The sequence below is a fragment of the Falco punctatus genome, assembly GCF_963210335.1.
Source record: "Falco punctatus genome assembly, chromosome: 7".
Lineage (NCBI taxonomy): Eukaryota > Metazoa > Chordata > Aves > Falconiformes > Falconidae > Falco > Falco punctatus.
In genome coordinates this window covers 11,554,402-11,572,318 of record NC_137587.1, presented here as the reverse complement: position 1 = coordinate 11,572,318, position 17,917 = coordinate 11,554,402, and the positions used below count along the sequence as shown (strand labels likewise).

General features: G+C 53.7%; 1 protein-coding gene and 1 long non-coding RNA gene across 2 annotated transcripts; one reads left to right on the top strand and one right to left on the bottom strand.

Annotated features, from left to right (window-relative positions):
- Positions 1 to 6: 6 nt before the first annotated feature.
- LOC308067030 lies at positions 7 to 12,843 on the top strand. Its single transcript, XR_013929414.1, has 2 exons — positions 7 to 3,757; positions 4,557 to 12,843. It is a non-coding gene; the product is annotated as an uncharacterized lncRNA (long non-coding RNA).
- NFKBIA (NFKB inhibitor alpha) lies at positions 12,117 to 15,914 on the bottom strand. The gene is made up of 6 exons (XM_080395137.1): positions 15,545 to 15,914; positions 15,059 to 15,167; positions 14,327 to 14,537; positions 13,744 to 13,832; positions 13,366 to 13,626; positions 12,117 to 12,862 (listed from the first exon to the last, which is right to left on the bottom strand). Exons 1-6 carry the CDS (start codon positions 15,823 to 15,825, stop codon positions 12,815 to 12,817), a joined length of 999 nt encoding a protein of 332 aa, XP_080251263.1. The 5' UTR covers positions 15,826 to 15,914; the 3' UTR covers positions 12,117 to 12,814.
- Between the last annotated feature and the right edge of the window lie 2,003 nt (positions 15,915 to 17,917).

Genomic DNA, 17,917 nt, shown 5'->3' with positions numbered 1-17,917 from the left:
CTGCAGGGGAGGATTCCTCTGACCTTTTCCCCGGAGGTTTGCTGAGCACAGAGCAGTTACCCCGTATCTGCTGCCTCCCTGGACATGCTCACTTTTCACCCTTGGAAATTCTGTCTGTGCTGAAGCTGAGGATTTTGGCAGGCTGACATGGAGCAACCCCAGCAAAACAGCAGCTGGGACCAAGTCACTTGAGTGTTTGGAAATCCTGGACTCTCGGTTGCACAACTGCAGCGCCCTGGCTGTACTGCGCAGATCCTTCCCTCACGTACCGGAGGTCCGTGCGTGCAACCCACTGAGCTTACCGCACACAGGCAGCTTCTCTCAGCACAGGCACCTTTATTTCAGGCCAGGAAACCCCAAACAGAAATAGGGCAACCCCTGCCGACCCAAGCAGCTTGCTGGAATTTCTCCCTAGCAATGCACTGGGTGTTTTTTTCCCAGCAAACCATGACCCAGCTTGCTTGCAACGTGTCGCGTGCTTTTCCTCGCCGCAGAGCTGAAGCCTACTGCTCGGACCCAGCCCCTTCGGCCAGCCTGCGGAGATAGGCCCTGCAGCGTGCCCGGCTGCCAGCTGCAGAGGCAAGGGCTGCAGCTCCCAGCTGCTTTGGCAGGGAGCCATGGCTTGTGTGCTGGGCTGCCTGCTCCAGAAGATCTTTGCATTTAGCTGAGCAGGGGCAAGTTGAAGTGGTGGAGTGTTAGTGTGGAGTTCAGCTCCTGGCTCTTTAGCTGAGTGTTACCTAAGCCTTGCTCAGAGCATGTCTAGATAGAAAATGCTGCTTTCTTCTAGCAAGATAATTCCTCTCCTGAGGGGCAGCACCCATGGAGTGTTGCAGTTGTGCATGTTCCAGAGGAAGTGAAAGGGGGAAAATATTCCAGCTGTTTCCCCCAGCCCTGTCTCCTCCTATGCAGAATGGGTTTCTGCTACCCAGTACTACAGTGCCGGGGAGCAAGAAAGGGCTGGTCTGCAGCACCCTGTGCTACCCCGGGGTGCACTCCTTTCTGTGTGCCCCAGATCAGGGGGACAGAAGGAGAGGCCACGGGAGCACTTTTCACAGCACAGCTCTGCCATTACCTCTGGTCCTGATTGACCTCCTTCTCCCTGCCGTGCTGGCCAGCCTGAGGCTGGAGGTACATCCCTGGCCTTGGCATTCCCCTTTGCTTGTGCAGGCAGCTCCTTGCTCCCTGTCCTGGGCACCAGATGTGCTCAGTGGACTACAGCAAGCAGGCAGGCTTGTAAAAGCAAGGCGATGCAATGCCTATCATTGCCTTACGCCTTTCGAAAGAGCTGGTCTTTTATCTCCCAGCACCACATCCCGCTGCCCTTGCACATCTGTGCACACAGAAAAGTCCTTTGTAAGGAGGAAATGGCCTGTTTGGAAAATACCCTGCAATGCACTCTGCCAGCCGGTCCTGCAAAGAAAGCTCTGTGTGGCTCTGCACTTGCTGAGATGTGGTAAAAAAATCTCCAAGGAGCCACCTGAAGGAGCGACGGGCCTTTTCAGTAGATGCAGCTAAGTGCAGGGAAGGACCACGCAGCCAGGGTGTGAGGTGGGAAGGAAACAGGAAGACCTGTCACTGCTTTGTGCATTTTACTCTCAAAGCAGCAGTTGTTTTCTCTGTTTCCCTTAAAAGAAAGAAAAGGCAAAGATGATTCACGTCCCATTCCCCAGCTCAGCCTTGAAGCAGTGTTGGTGTGACTAAGGTCCTCACTGCATCATTTCTTTCTCCATCTGATGCTGAGAAGGTGGTAGCAGGGCAGGCTGTGATTAAGTGGAATTTCTTGATGTTGAAAGACGTTTGAAAATGGTCCTGGTGATTAATAAAAAGACTTGAGGCTCCACAGGAAAATCTGATCCTATAAATACTTTTCTGAAGATCATGAACCTTTTGAAAGTCCCGTGTGTGAAAGCTTAGAGAATGGCATTTGCATAGAGTGCCTCTGCCAGCGGGGCTGAGCAAAGGTGAAACCCCACGCACAGCAGCAGCACCTCCCCAGCCAGAAATCCTCCTGAATTTCCACGTAGTTCTGGTTACTGGAGTCCACAGCCTTTTGCCTTACCTTGCTGCACATAGCTGATGGAAGCCTGCTGACTGAGTAGATCCTAAAGCACCTGAGGGAGGCACGGTGCACAGGGACAGCCCAGATCTGCTGTCCCAGCAGACATCAAAGTGGGTACTACTTTCATAGCTGGAAGCACCGACTGCTTTAACACCGTAGGTGCTGGTTTAACCAGTTCATATTCCTTGCGGCCACACAGAGGAGGGGACTGGTAGCACATACTCTCTGGGCAGCTCTGCAAACACCTCATTAAAAGCAGTCCCTGGCCTGGGGAAAGCTTACAGCCCAAAACCGGGGCAGAGATGCTGCGGGCCAGAGCCTGGTGTGAGCTGAGACTCCGTGTCTTAGGGCAGCATTTTGTGTCTGCTGGTCAGCGAGGAGCAGCAGAGATGCAGCCAGCCCTGGCCTTTGCCAGCCCATGCAGCTGTTGTTACCAGAACGTGCTTTACAGGAGAGGTGATGTTTTACATTCTCGATGTCCTAGGTGCTGTTAAGGAGCAGGCTGAGCCCTCCCATGCTGCAGCACAAACCGCTGACTACCTGTGCCTCTGGTTTCCCCAGTGGAAACTTACAGCGTTTGTACCACAAGTGCTCCGAGAGGCTGATACCACATTCGGTCAGACTGACTGCTGTTATGGCAATTCCTAATTTAAATTGCTGGCTGTTTGCTAGCAAAAACATTTCTTTCCCTCTCCCTCATTCCTTCAGTGTTGATCAGCCTGTTCTGTCCTGGCTTCTCCCAGGGAGGTTTCCTCCCGGGACAACTGTAGCCCCAGTTGGCAGATGCTGGAAGCATACAGCTCTCGCAGAGGCCCCTTCTGGGGACTCTCAAAACGGTGCCAGCAGCGTATCTGGCATTGCACGTGAGACCTGTGAGGCGCTGTGCAGGGACAGAGGCCCAACAGGTTGCTTATTACCAAGAGGGAGATGCTCTGGCTTTATGCAGGAGCAAGTTCATTAGGTGTATGATTACAGCTGTGCAAGAACTAATTCAGCTGCCAGCAGTAACAGGGAGGGAGACACCGATGTAGCCGCCGCATGACATCTGAGAAGAATCATCCTATCTGCAGCTTGATGCAGCTCATGCCACATACACACAGTTCAAATCATTTCCTCTTTCTTCTACATTTCTTGTAATGCTAAAGGCAGCCGTGCGTGTTGAGCTCGTGCTTTTAAAGAGCAGACCTTCAGTGCATATTTCCATCGTGTCTGCGTAGGAGCCAAAAAAAAGAAGCCCCAGCTGGTGTGGATGGGATAAAGGGACTTACTCCTTAGCCAGGAGAGCTGTCAGTCATTGCAGCAAGACCCGTGTCAGTCATAAGTTACAACTATGCAGCTCCCTTATGCCTGTGCTCAAGGAGCCACAGAGCTGAGCAGCTTCCCTGCTGAGGCCTTCGCGTCTTGCAGATATTTGCATTTACCATCACTGCCCCTTTTTCTCACCACTGTTTCATAAGAAAAGGTAAAATGAAATCCCATGCAAAGCAGCTCAGTCACTCCGCACCAGCTTGCACTTTCCTTTCCCGAAGAGCTCCTGGAGGCTCAGTTCAGCGCTGGTGAGCTCCTGCTAGCTTCAACCAAGATGGAAAGCACCTGCTGCCTCTCTGCTTTAACCCCTTAATGGGCGACATTTGCAGTGCTTGCTCTCGTTTTGAAGGTTGCTTTCTTCTGAGCGTCATGACTTTACATCCACCGATGGTGAGTTATGCCCTGAAGTCTGGATTTCCACGAGCTGGTGGCAGACTGGTGAGGTTAAGCGGGACTGTGCTCTGCATGCTTCACTGATCTCACACATCTTTGACTTCCTCCTGTGGTTTGCTGAAGCAGGTCCCTGACAGCTAACAGGGCAGGGCTTGGGTGCCAGGCCCTGGGGTGCCGCAGGGATGGGGACACCTCCTGCTCCAACCGTGCACATCAGGAGCACTTGTGCCTGATGGCTGGCCCCGGACAGGGACTGAGCTGCCACCAGGAGCCTTGTGTGTGTCACAGCACTGCTCCTTGGGCTAAGTGATGATGAAACGTGATAAAAAAGTTTGCCCTGTCGTTAGAGCACACTTGCCTTTTAGTTCACCCGTAGAAGCTCCCTTTGCGATGGGGCCCAACGGTGCTGCCTTCTTCTTCACCTCTGCCCTGGGCCAGGGTCATATCCAGCCTGAGGCAAAAGCTCTCGGGGTCCCTGCAGTGCCAGTGGGCAGGCGTGGGGGAAGGGACACCGTGGGCCAGGGTCACTTATGCCATGCCAGTGACCGGCGCAGCAGCATCTTCACCGACAGCATTCACCGGCGCACCCCAGCTCAGGTGGGATGCTTGCCACCACTGCCTGAAGGGAGGCTTTCCCCAAATAATTTCTTTGCTCTCCTCAGAGACAGGTCTCAGGTGCTATGAGGATTGGAGATACAGATGATGTTTCATGTGCCGTTAAGCAAAATGATTAATAAGGCTACATGGAGCCGTCTTTATCCTGTGCTTACAAGGAACATGCAATTTCTCTTGACAGCATTCAAGGGCCCAGCTGCAAACTCAGCGAAGTGGAACAGATGCAGAGAGAACCTTTTTCTTACGGCGATGTTGGTTGAGAAGCCACGTGCGGTGGTGTTCCATGACAGATGTGCTTGCAATGCGAGGGACTTGCCTTCAGGAAGAGGACACACCGAGCTGCGTTTGCTTTACTGCTGAATCAAAGCATCTGCGTGGGAAATACCTAACACTCCCCGGGTCTGTGCGTTGGCTTCACGCCTTGGGTTGAATCAGTCTCCAGGCATGGTCTAAGGCATGGGCCAAACACCCAGCAGTGGGACACCGGTTGGTGTCAGAATCAGCATCCATTTACCTGCCAGAAGCCATACGCTTGCCACGGATTGATTTGCAGCCCCAAAACCTCCAGCACAAGACTGCCCTCAGGATCAATTTTGAATATATCACCTCCTGCGAGCTGAGCTTTCTTCTTGGTATATTTAGAGCAACCAAAAGTTGGAGGCGATGGGTAGAGGGAATAGGATGTACACGTGCGAGGGGGCTGGATGCTGTGACAGCGAGAGGCAGCCAAGCAGACCCGATGGAAGGCTGCCAGCTGTAAGGCGAACTGAAGACTTGCCCTCACACAAGCATGAGGACTTTAATAGCAATTACAGAGATGGCAATTGGATGCAGATTTGGGGGCTGGCTGTTCAGAGATGGCACGGTAAGCCCCAGGTTGGAGGTATGCCCAGTTCACATGACTCAGGAGAAGAGTAGGAGAGGAAATTCTGCTGTGTTGCAACTGCAAAAACTTAGGAGAAAAAAATGTTCAGGTGAGTTAGAAAACAAATACCTGAAGGTTCCAATAAGTAAGAAAAAATGAAATAAATTCTTGTCTTCTGAGTCTACAGAAGTGATCTGTTTCAGTTGGGAAGTTCTCAATATGATTTTAATCATATGATTTTTTTTTAAACAATACATTGTTTCTAACTGAAACAAACCAGAGCAAAACAAAAAAACTTGGCTCTTTTGAAGTATTCCCCTTGTTCTTAAATTTGAAGTGGAAAATTTGGAGATACTGACACTCATTCCCAGGATGACGCTGTGCCGCTGGGCTCACACCTTCTGCACACACAAGTCTCTGTGAGAGATGTCTGTGGTCCTACTTGTGGCACAGAGCTGCCATGTGCTCTGCTGAGATGCTCTTCTCTAATTTTTTGCAGCGCATGGATGCAGCTCGGTCCTCTCGCCTTCCGCCCCTCAGCACGGCTGGTTTTAGGAAGAGGCTTCCCAGAGCACCATGCCTGGGAAGGCTCGGTCATGCTGCCGTTTGTCGGGAACTGCTCATGGAAGGAAGCCAACTGCCAAGTAACCTGTGCAGGTTCTCTTTCCTGCTTTGCCCAGACTTCTCTGATAGAGGAAACTACGAGTTATTAGTTCCTTACTCCACCAGCCCCTCAGATACAGGAGTGGCTTGCAGAGGGAAGTGGGTGATCCAGTCACCTTGGGAGCCAGCTGCATGGAGAAGGGAAACTGGCTTTGTGTGCCACGGCCCAGGGGCCGAAGGCAGCCCTGGCCAGAAGCCCTGGCCTTTCCTGGACCTGCTCACCTCCCGTCCCCTGGGACAGAGCCAGAGGGGAGGATGCTGTGGGAAAAGCTTAAGCATTCCTGTGTGACAAGTGCTGCTGCTGGGCTGCGAGGGGGATGAGACCACCTCGGCAGTGGACCTGGGGGACCTGTTGGACCCGTGCCTGCTGCCAGTGATGTCTTGCCCAGCATTTGCACCGCGGTGGCACTGCTGCCATTTCCCCCTCTGCCTTCTTGCCATTTCACAGCTGCTGAACACACCCTCACGCTGTTTGATCGCCTGTTTAAACCTGGCCAACCGCAGGCAAAGCCTGCCAGCCTCCCACACCGCTGCCGGCTAACCCCGTTTCCAGCTAATTATTTCAGTTTCCACAGGTTTGAGCTCCGTCCCGCAAGCATGGTGGCCGAGGCAGGAGCCACAGCAGTTTGCCAGCTGTCCCTGGCTGCGGTGGGGTGCTCGGGCAGTGGGGCAGCCTGTGCTTCAGCCCGCTGCCGGGGTCAGGGCGGCGAGGACAGGGCACGGCGAGCTCTGGGGTGGACGGACAGGCAGGAGGTGCTGGATGTTTTCCTGCAGCTCAGGAAATTTCATAGAGAGGTGGATTTGTGTTGGAGAGGAGGTGGAGGTCGAGTGTGCTGGAGGGCGAGTGGGTGGTGTGAATCCCCCTTCTCAGGAGGGTTTTCCCCAAGCCAGGCTGCGCACAGCCCGGGGCAAGGAGCCTTCACGCAGCCTGGGGGAGGGCTAGCTTGTTTGCTGGGGCGAAATGTTTCAGAGCAGCTGCTGCCAGGAGTCAGAGCTAAGTTTTTAGATGAAATCCAGAAACACCAGCCTTGACGCATGCCAGAATGGAAACCTTTTCACTTAGAAAAAACTGAGAGAGGAGGGTGGTTTCATTCTGTGTGCTGCACAGGCTGGGCAGCCATCCTCACCAACTGGCACACGTGCTGGGCTGTGGCTGAGGCACGGCGTGTCCTTTTCCCGTGCAGAGAGGAAAAACACCCCACGGGTCCTCCCATGCTTTCCAACACCATCTCCCCATCTCTCCCATCTCCTCTAACACCGGCTGTGTCCCACTCAGCCCCTGGGCACTGCCCAGCGCAAACAAGGAGCCGCAGCCTCACAAAGACCTTCTGTAGGGCCTTGGGAAACTCCCTCCTCCAAGCTACTGAAATCCGGGGGTAATAATTAACCGAGTTAAGAGTTGCACTGTAATTGTAGCTGTGCACCCTTCAGGGGGTGCGTGCATGTGAAAAATATTTGTGTTCTGAAGCTGTTCCTTGCAGCACTTTGCACACATTTGCTCATATTTTGCTTTCAGCTGGAGGGAGGAAGAGCTTCCCCGTGAGAGATGGGCAGGAAAACGAATCTGAAGTAGCTTACGACTGGGAGTGGGAAAAGGATTTAAACGAAAGGGGTGTAGGCCTGTTCCTCCGGGGCAGGGAAGCCCCTGGGGCTGGTGGTGGGCAGGCAGGAGGCTGCACTCCCAGTGCCGCAGAGGCAACGGAGCCCAGCGCCGCAGCTCGCGGCTGCCGTAAAGGGGTAAAAGTGCAGAAGGGAGTGAGCGGGGAAAACCCCGGCTCTCTTCTGACGGGGACTGGAAAGTCCTGTTTGGAAAATTGGACAAGGAGACACTCCTGGGAAAATCTGAGCACTGGAGCAAGGGAAGGGAGGGCAGTCAAACCCTCAGGGTGTCGGGGGGAATTTCTGTTACAATCCCTCTGGACTTTGGCTTCTTACCTTATGGCCCGATAAATGTGTCAGCGTTTAAAGGGAGCCTTTTGGCCCCGATGTTAATGCTTCAGAGAGCTGTCTGAAGGGACAGGGAGGTGAGGGGTGCCAGCTATGTGACAGGCGCTTGCTGAGGATGTGAAATGGCTGTCCCAACAGCATGTGCCATCCTGGGTTGTGCAAGGAGACAGGGGTTTCCTGCTGCCTTGTCCCTCGGGATCCAGCACAGCTCTTGCTCTCCAGCAAAGCACTGGTGCTGGGAGCAGAGCAATGCCGGAAAATGCCCTTCCTCCAGCCTCCTGAAGCGAGGGCAGGCTTTCATCCAGGGAGAGAGAGGGTCCTCCCTGCCATCCCTGCTCTTCATTCTGCAATCCTTTCTTCTAGGAACAACCAGATGCTTAATTATTTCCACAGTCCAGATTTTGCAGAAAAACGATCTGTACTGGATTCCTGCCCAGCCCAGAGCCCACCATCACGGAAGATTTTCCATTAACACAAGTCACAAACGATACCTCCCGTCCTTCTCAGAGACCACCATGGTTTTCCTCAGGTTTTATTGCTGGCTCCACTTTTTTCCTTCCCTCACTCAACCATCTTGCTCATCCAAATCTGAACTGAAGCTGCGAGGCAAAGCCAGCAGCTGTGGGGCTGCCACTTGGGGGATAGATTGAAGGTCCTGGTGGCCTCACTGCCTCCTGGTGCATCAAGTCCTGCTGGGTCAGGTCGGCAGATGGGTCGGGCAGCTGGATGCAGGGTGCGTGGTCAGTAAACACTGTCTGTTGGCCCCCGTCTGGCCCTATAGTTCCTCTTGGTGTGTAAAATGCTTAGTCAACAGGGACCCCCTTCCTAACACCGAAAGGCTGAAGGCTGAGGAGGAGGACAGCAAGAGTCAAGGCCCCCAGGTTAGGACTGTGGCCCCTCGTGATGCCCCAGCCCATTGGCAGGCTGGCAGCTCCCGCGGCCGCCCGTCCCATCTCTGCTGAAGGAGCTGGGCCACCCACAGCTGTGCATCAAGCAGCGTGAGAGGAGCACGCTGCACTATAACCCCAGAGCAGCAGAGCGAGCAGGCACGGAGGGTTCACCGCTCAGCTGAAAGGGTTTTGCTTGTGACTGCAAAGGTCAGGCTGGCGCTGGAGCCAGCGGGACAATGAAGCCTCCTCATGCACGTCCCCAGGTGCAGGGTTGCCTTTTGCCCTTGCTTTTAGCACTTTCCAAAGCTGCACCGAATGGAAGAGAAGGGTTCCTGATTTACTGGGGGAAAATCAGGCCCCGGGCTTTGCTCTCCACCCTTGCCACCCTGGCAGCCTGCATTTTATCTGTCACCACCGTAACGTTCTTGAGGAGTCCAGGGCTGATGCTGGGTAAGCTGAAAGGCAGGAGAGCAGGGACGGAAGGTGGCCCCTGGGTTGTGGTTGAGGCGAGGGAGGTCTGCAGGGAGCTGGAGTGTGAGGAGGAAGAGGAGGGTGTGGGAGGAAATGGAGAGTTCAGCTCTTTGTGCGCAATATAAGGAAGTATGGGAATATCCCTGCAGGATTACCAGAGATTTACAAGAACGGGCCGTGGGGAAAGGCTGAAAACAAAAATGCAGCCTCATGCTGTGCAGTGTCATGATGAGTGAATGACTTCATGGTGAGCTGGTGCCGGAGAAGAGGGAGGGCAACCTGTGCAAAGGTGCTCACCCTGGAAGGGCGAAGAAGGCAAGCAGAGGCATATACAGACGTTGAGGGCAGTAAGAGTGGAGGACACAGGTATGACAGGAGCTGAGGAAAGGGAGGAGGCTAATGGAGAGAGGGTCAGAGTGAGGAGACTAAAACTGAACTTTACAGGACCTTGATCTGCAGCAGCATGGCTGCTCTTGAAGCTTGCTGAGCCACCCAGGGTAAGTGGTGAAGGTGCTGGGAGAGAATTTTGAGCCCTGAGCCAGTGCGGGGAAGCACTGGTAGAAGGACAAGCAAGAGCAAGCTAGCATGCTCTGCTAATAGCGGCCGTGGTGGCTGAATAAGGAAAAAGTGATGCTGGACAGAATAAACGCGTAAGGAGTTCTTTCTCCAAGTCCTACAAATGGGACTGTGCAACATACCTGACAGTGTGCCAGGAAGGTAGCACAAAGGCAGGTTATCACCAAAACCACCCTCAGGAGATCTTTCTAAAGTCATAGGTGTGGAAAAGCCAGAGACAGGGTGGACATGCAAGAGTTAAGGGCATGTGTTCAAAACTGGGGGTGTGGGTGACCTACAGTGGGCAATCTGGTTACAACATCAAGTGAACAGGCAGAACTCAGCACTACCAATGCACAAACACACAACATGCCCCAGCCTATTTTGCTAACAAACACACATTCTCGCATCAATCTCAGTCCCACTTGTTTTATCTGTGGTTCCTTTGCATATGATGGTTACTTTCGCATGACTGACAAAACAGTAGCATGATCAGCATGCGGTACCTGGGCAATGATTTATTTAGCTGTAAAACTTCCTCGTAGAATTTTTGCAAGATTATAGCAGCACCTTCCTAAGGTGCCGTTTGTCTTAACGTCGCAATGGGCAGCAGAGAACGTACCACTGCCTCTGAAACTACTCGTCCAACCTAGTACTACTGATAACTGCACTTTCCTCCCTCTCTCTGGCCTTCGAATAAAAAGTATTTGCATTCAGATGGTATCTATTTAAATATTTGCATACTAGGTCCAGCCGTGTACCCGAGCACTTCCAGAACACTGATATCTATAGCTGGTGAATGCCTTCACCGGGCCTTGACAGCATTGCCAGCTCCTGTTTTGCAAGGGGGAAACTGAAGCGTAGCTCGTGAGAGGAACATTGCCTTTTCTATTTCTAGCTGTGGCGACATCGTGTTTAGTCCTTGGCATTCTTTGCTGTCAGAAAACCTGTAGGAGCAGGTGGATAAACCCTCCTAGTCCCCATCCCCAGCTCAGATTCAGCAGTTGTTTGGAGTGCAGGGTGAGTCTGCAAGGAAAAAAAAAAAAGAGTTTGGCAGATTCTCACCCAGCCCCACACCTGGAAAACTGTGCAGGTTTGCAATGCAAGCATGACCCTGTCTGCCAGAAGGAAGTTTCAGCTCATACCCGGGCCACGCTCATGCAATGAGAGTGGAAGGGAAATAAAAATGACTCAGGATGACAATTGTATATAATCCTTTCCACGGCAGCCTTTGGCTCCCATGCAAATAAGGAAGCACCCAGGCAGCTGTGCTGCTCTTCCTCATGCCATGAGCCCTCCTTAGAGCAGGCTGTGTCAGGAACCCCTCGGGAAGGGAGAGCAGGAAAAGGACTAAGTGTCCCTGTGCAACCTGGAGCTGTGGCCTTCTCCGGAGCCTGAGCCGTGCCGGGTGCCAGCAGCACAGAAGTCCCCTGGCCGACACTCTTGGCAGAGCTCAGCCCTGCGTCAGCAGCTCTGCCGCACCCCGTCCCTGTCCGGGGGGTTACGGCACAGAAGGAACAGGGCACGGTCACCCTTCACGCAGCCCATCCTTTACATGGTCACATGGCGAGCTAAAATCTGTGGCTAAAATTAGTCCTGCGCTGCGATGCACTGCCAACAGATCAGGTGCAGGTGAGAATTTGAGCAAAATGCTTCTGTCTGCCTGAGTGCTGCGGGAGAGAAACATGCAGGAATAACTGAAGCGGGTTAAAGCCACATTCCCTGCTGCTGTGAACTGGGCAAGGAGAGCCTGCGGTGGGGAGAGCAGGAGGCCCACGCCTGAATTCCAGGGGTGGAAGGCAGCAGCACATGCTCCTGTGTGTTCCCTCTTCCCGTGGAAATCCCCTTTGGAAAATCCGAAGGTGTCCAAGTTCAAACGGGAGCCGGGCTGGGTGATAAACGAGAGGGCGAATGGGCATAGGACTGGGCTGCAGACCCCCAGCCTTCCCCGGCAAGTCCTGGCATGAGCTGCCCGTATTGGAGCTGGAACAAAAGGTGTCAACCAGGGTGGGTGGGTGGTTGCTACCACAGCCAGCCTCAAAATCCCTCTCTAGGGGCCGGGTGGCCTGGTGCTTGGGTGAGAGGGGGAACCCCAGCCCCCTGACCCGCCTGCCGCAATGGGTGCAGGAAACACCACCTACGTCTGCTTCCAAAATTAGCTGCAGCAGAAGGGCTGAGAGCTGTGAGCTGCTCAGATGCCTCGCCGCTGCTGAGGTGAACCACCTAAAACCCCTGAGCCTGTGACTTTATCGGTCTGCTAGGAGTCGAATGTTTCTTAAAAAGCAAACCAAGTGGATTCCCGTGTACGTCAGGACAACAAACTGGGCAATGAACCATTTCACAGACCAGGTGCAGTAATCTGACTTTTTTTAATAAATACATATCTCACATGTACCAAAATAATTATAAACAAAAAAATGTACACTATTTACACAATATACAATTGCTAAAAAGCGTAGCAATTATGACACACATGGTGTGAAACACACTGTTTCCAATGCCCACAGTTAACATTATTGCTACTTTCTCCTAGCAGCCAGGAGGTCCCCAGCGCCTGGGTTTGACTCCTCCGCCTGGGACATCCCACCGAGAGCAGCCGAGGTTGGTCAGGACGGCCAGGTTGCACCGCCAGTCCAAGACAAATTAACACGCAGTCTCCGAGAAGATGGGGTGTTGGTATGAGCCTGCTTTGCCACGGGAGGACACGTGTCCCTCATGGTATTTAATGCCACAAGATAGCTCTCTGTAACTAGCAGGCTGAATGTGTAGTTTGTTACCTTCACAGGGCTGAGAAGACTGGCTATGTGGCTCTATCAGGTGGTGTGAATAACCACAGATCTCTAGTGATGCTACACATCCCGCTCCTGTATTTAAACACATGCCAGAACCTGGAGCCGCCCTGTTACAATTACACACTCCTTGCTGGGCAGTGTAGTATTTCCCTCCTGGTTTTTCCCTCTGCATTGCGACTTTCTTTTTCAAAGAAGAAAGCCAGTCCTTTTTCTATACATATGTACACAGTCACTCCTTTTCCCAGGAAGCTCTGCTTTAAAACGTCAGCTGTCGTCCTCCAATACGGCAGTCATCATATATAAGCTGCAAGAAAAAACATTAAGGCTGTTAATGCAAAACTCTTACTGGGAGCACCATATCCACTCTGGGATAACTGCCAAAGTCTGCATGCCCTGACTTCAGCAGCGTATAAAATTTCTACACTAAAATGGTTATGTTTGCCAGCACTGAGAACGTTAGAAAAACAAATGCTGGGAGGAGAAAACCACCCATTAACTTGAATTTTATCTCACAAGGTTCTGTGGGTGTCAGCAAGAGAACGGTGTTCAGAGAACCATGTTGCGTGAAGCTAACCTCTGTTCCCTTGTGTTATTTTTTACATTTTATTCTTATTCTATTTATGTGCTTGCCCCAACTGCCATCTTGCTGACGGTTGACAGCTTAACCTTACTTCATGGGCTATTTATACCCATCTGTATACAGGTAAGAGGTCACTCGAGCATGTCATCAGAGGAGGACCAACAAAAAAAACCTACACAGGGCAGGATTTTCCACTTCCTCTTGAAAAGGCGCAAACAGCTACTTACTTCATCCTCTGTGAATTCAGGCTCCGATTCACTGCTCTCCTCATCCTCGCTTTCTGGCAACATCTGCAGCTCGGCTGTGGTCAGCTGCTTCAGCTGTTCCTGTATGCTGGAGTTGTCTCTTCCCCACGTGAGCTGATAGGGGGAATAGCCCTGGTAGGTCACTTTGTTCACATCTGCCCCATGTTTCACAAGAAGCGACACCAAGTCTGAATTCTGCAGGTCGACAGCCAAATGTAGTGCCGTTCTGCCACTGCACGGCTCCTGCGTGAAAATAACACAAGGTTTGGCATGTTAGGAGAGCCAGAGCTGGTGCCAGACCCGTCGATTCTTACGACTACACAGCCTTGCTCATTTAAATTCACAGCGTGTGTTACATACCTGAGCATTTACATCTGCTCCCAAGGACAGCAAGTATTCGACAATAGCCAGGTATCCTTGAATAGATGCCAAATGGAGACATGTATGTCCTGCAAAACACAAACGAAGGGAAAATCTGAGTAAGTCTAACCTAACGCCCTGTCGTTCAGTTAAAATCAAGATGACAGGACAGGACTGCATCTAAGTTTGCAATTCATCCATGGCAAAAGGGTGTTTTCCAGAAGAGCTTTCCAGCTTCCACTAAGTATGAATAACAGGGTTGGATTTTGGAAAGGTTTCTTAGATATTTTATTCCAGTGTTTGACTGCAACTTTTTACGACCCAAAAAACCAGGAGCACCGCAGAGGTACTCACTAAGAAGGCAAAATTCAGCACCATGGGAGCCAATAATCAACAGTGAGGAGGCCTACAAGGCAGTGACATTTTAAAGAATTCAGACACTGCTGTGTGCTCGGGGGTCCTCAACTCTCACATGTGCATAACGATCCTTCTCCACCTCTCCAGAGATCTTTGAGCTCTATGGGACATCAACCCCAGGCTCAGCGCAGCACACCCACAGTGTTGTACAGCAGCGTGCCCGTACCATTGTAGTTGGTTGCCTGCAGGACAGCGAGGAGATGGTGTGGCTGGCAGTACTGCGTGAGGACGCTGACGCTCCTGAGGGAGCCCTGCTGGCAGGCGATGTGCAGAGGGGTGTTTCCTCGGAAATCTCTGATTTCCAGGTCACATCCAGCCTTCAGAAGATGCTCAGCAATTTCAGGCTGATCGGTGATCACTGCCAGGTGAAGAGGAGTCTGCAAGCAAAAGAGAAAACGCAGACCCATAAGTTACACCGCCAGCCTGGCAGCAACGTCCGGACAAAGAGACTCTTTGACCACTTGGTGATTTGTTCCCCCAATTAAAACCAGACCCCATAAACTCAGTTCTTTATGCTTCCCAACATATGGTAGAGTTGCCCTTTAGTCTGGAAGGGATGAGCTTAGGGCTCTCCGGATACTGAGCAGTCAATCCGTATGAAGGGTATCATTACCATCCCGGCAAAGAGGGATGCAACCCATTGCATCATAACTGAAAAATGCGGGTGTTAAATGCCACTCTCGGGGAGAGGAAGCGTTGTACTAAGACCGGCTGGAGCCAGCTGGGGACTTTCCTGAATGCAGGCTTTGAGTTGAGTAGGCTTTGATTTAATCGATTCCGTCAATTAAAAAAAAAAAAATATTCAAAGCAGGTCTTTTTATGGGGGGGAATTCCCCAAAGGGCTTTCGTGGGGCTGGCAGGGGCTGATCTGGGTTCCAGGCTGCGGAGGTGTCAGTACCTGGCTGAGGTTGTTCTGGAAGTTGAGGAAAGCGCGGTCCCCGGCCGTCTGCCGGATCGCCTCCAGGCTCAGGGCCTTCTCCTCGTGAATGATCGCCAAGTGGAGAAAACTGCAGGGAAAAGAAAAAAAAACAGTCATAAAAATAAATAAATACAACTACACGTTAACTGACGTTAAAAGCCCCGGACCCCACGTCAGAAGCCCCCACAGCGCCCGGGGGGCAGAGGCGGGCCCGGGGCAGGGTCATGCGCGGGTGTCGCAAGCCGGGGCTTTCGGCGGCCGGGGCTTTCCGCGGGCGCGGAGCCGCCCGGCCCTGGCGCCCCTCCAGGGACTTTCCGCCCGGCCCTGCCTCCCCTCCCGCCTCCCCGCCCCGCCGCGGCACGGCACGGCACGGCACGGCACGGCACGGCACGGCGCCTCCCCGCCGGCAGCGCATCCCGCCCCGGGCCCACCGCCCGCGCCCCCTCCTCCCCGACCCCCACTTACGTGTCCCCGTCCTCCGTCAGCTGCTGCGCCCAGGCGGGCGGTTCGCGGGGCTGCAGGCGTATGTCCTCCAGCTCCTTCACCAGCTGCCGGTACTCCTCCTCCTTCATGGAGTCCAGGCCGCTGTCGTGGCGATCGTCGAGCGGGAAGCCGCCCTGACGCTCTTTCTTCGCTTGCTCGTAGCCCTCCATCACCGGCGGCTCGACGGGGCGGCGGGCGCGGATCATGGCGGCGGCGCTGCGGCTTCGCTGCGAGTGAGCGGCGGCGGCGGCGGCGCTTCGCATATACACCCCGGCGAGGGGATTTCTGCGGGGGAGGAGCCGCCGAGGACGGGAATTTCCAGCCAGTCAAAGCCCGACCGACGGGTCTGGTCCTGCTCGGCGCCGCCGGCGGTGGCAGGGAGGGCGGATCGGCTGGGGCCGGTCCCGGCCCTCCCCTCGCAGCCCCTCCCGTGGCGGCGGAGGGGAGGGAACAGGCCGGCCCGGGAGGGGACTTGGCGTTTTTCCACGGCAGGGGGGAAGTACTCGCCTCCCCGGCGTCCCCGCCGGTACTTCCCTGCAGCGCCCCGGGCGGCCGCCCCTTGCCGGCTTTCCCGGGGGGCTTTCCCCGTCCTGCCCGGCCCTGGGGCTCCCGGTGCCCCCTCCCCGGCGGGCACCGGCTGTGCGCACCGCCGCGGGGTCCCGCTGCCTGCTGCGGGGGGGGCACACACTGCGGGGGGGGGTGGAGGACACACGTTGCGGGGGGCCCGGCGCGCTAAGAACCACCCGGAGGTGCGGGGCACTGCACCCTGCACCCCCCCTCCCCGGCTGTGCAGCACGGGGGGGCTGGGGGGGCTGAGGCCCGGCGGCCGGGCTGGGAGCGTGGGGAGCTGGGGTGACCCCCCCGGTAGAAGCTCTGCCAGCCGTGAGCTTCCCCCCGCCGCCCACACCCGCTCAGGAGCAGCCCCTCACCCTGCCAGGACCACCGCTGCTGAGAGGCGCTCCCTCGGGAGCCAGCGCTGCTCTTCAGAGCAGGAGCAGGCTGAGCAGCCAGCCCAGGGTACCAAGTTCTTCCTGAAAGTTCAGGGGACCCACCAGCACCCAGAGCAATGCTGGGGCGGCAGCCCATTAGCACGCTGCCCGGCATCGCTTTCTGGAGAGATTCTGGTATGGCTACGGGTGTCGCATGGTCGCGGTACCCACGCGTGTGCGGGTGCTGCATCAGTGCTCAGAGCATTTCACATCTCTGCTGTGGAAGTTTCCGCTCTGTTTCAGTGGAGTAAAAAGGAGAATCCTGCACCACTCCTGTATGCCCAGTCTGGTCCAGCACTAAACAGGCCCCTTTCAAAAAGTACATATCCCTAACGAAACAAACCTTTTTAAGAAGAAACAACACCTTCTGCCATTATTCTTACTTTCTCTGGCCATTGCTAACGATTCCTCTCTGCTCCCTTTCACTGCGGTTGTGCCATCTGCGGGTAATGAAAACTGGGTAGGTGCAGGCTCTCATAGGGATAAAAGGCACTGACTGCAGGGCTGGCAGCACTGAATTTTTCCCTGGTGAATTTTTGCTTCTACTTCTCTGATGTGGGGGATTCCCATGAAGAATTTTTCTTCTCTTGCAACTACTGCAGGCCTCACTGAGTAACAGTGTCTGCATTTTTCCCCTTTTGTCATTTTCCCATGGGATGGCATCCCTTTGAACAAGAACTTATGAGAAAATCCAAAGATGAAAGGAGGAGTCAGAGGAGAGGGTGAACATCTGACTTTCTATGAGCAGATGTTCCTGATTTTCAGCCCAGCTGTGCCATTCCTGGACTTTTTTTCATTGTTCATCACTCGGCCTGGGACAACCCGGTGGTGCTTTTGGGCAGCTTTAGAAAAAAGCCGTACAACTCTTTTATAGGTTAAGGGTTATGAAAGTTTTGGGAGCTTCTTGAAACAGTTTCCGCTTTTTGATGTAAATTGGCAGGGGAGATTTAATTAACAAATAAATCCCCTCCTATCTGCTTCCCTGCAAAAAAAAAAAAACAGGGAGGGTGGGAGTTGGAAAGCAAGCTCCTGCTCTGACTAGCAAGGGAATCGAGCCCAGCCGGGACCACGCTGCCTCCAGTTGGGGTTTTGCTAAAACTAAGCAGAAATTAAACTTCAAAACTTCCTGTCCTCGCTGTGATGGCTGCAAACCGAGTTCAGCAAAGCGAGTTCTTTGCTTCCTTCTGTACGTGACCTCCAGCTGCTCTCACAGGCGAACGCAGGGCTATTTTTAGGGAGCATTTGCCAGCAGAAACCTCTTTTCGGAGGCACGCGAGGTGCTTTTTATTTTGTGCGCGTTTCAACTCGGCGGTGCTGCAGCCGGTTGTAGGTGAGGGAAAGGAGGTGGAAAATGTTTTCTGGATGG

Coding starts and splice junctions, on each gene's coding strand:
- NFKBIA (XM_080395137.1), bottom strand. CDS start 15,825: ATGCGAAGCGCCGCCGCCGCCGCCGCTCACTCGCAGCGAAGCCGCAGC. Junction 13,833..14,326: donor GCAGGCAACCAACTACAATG/GTACGGGCACGC, acceptor TGTGTTTTGCAG/GACATACATGTCTCCATTTG. Junction 12,863..13,365: donor CTGAATTCACAGAGGATGAA/GTAAGTAGCTGT, acceptor TTTTTCTTGCAG/CTTATATATGATGACTGCCG.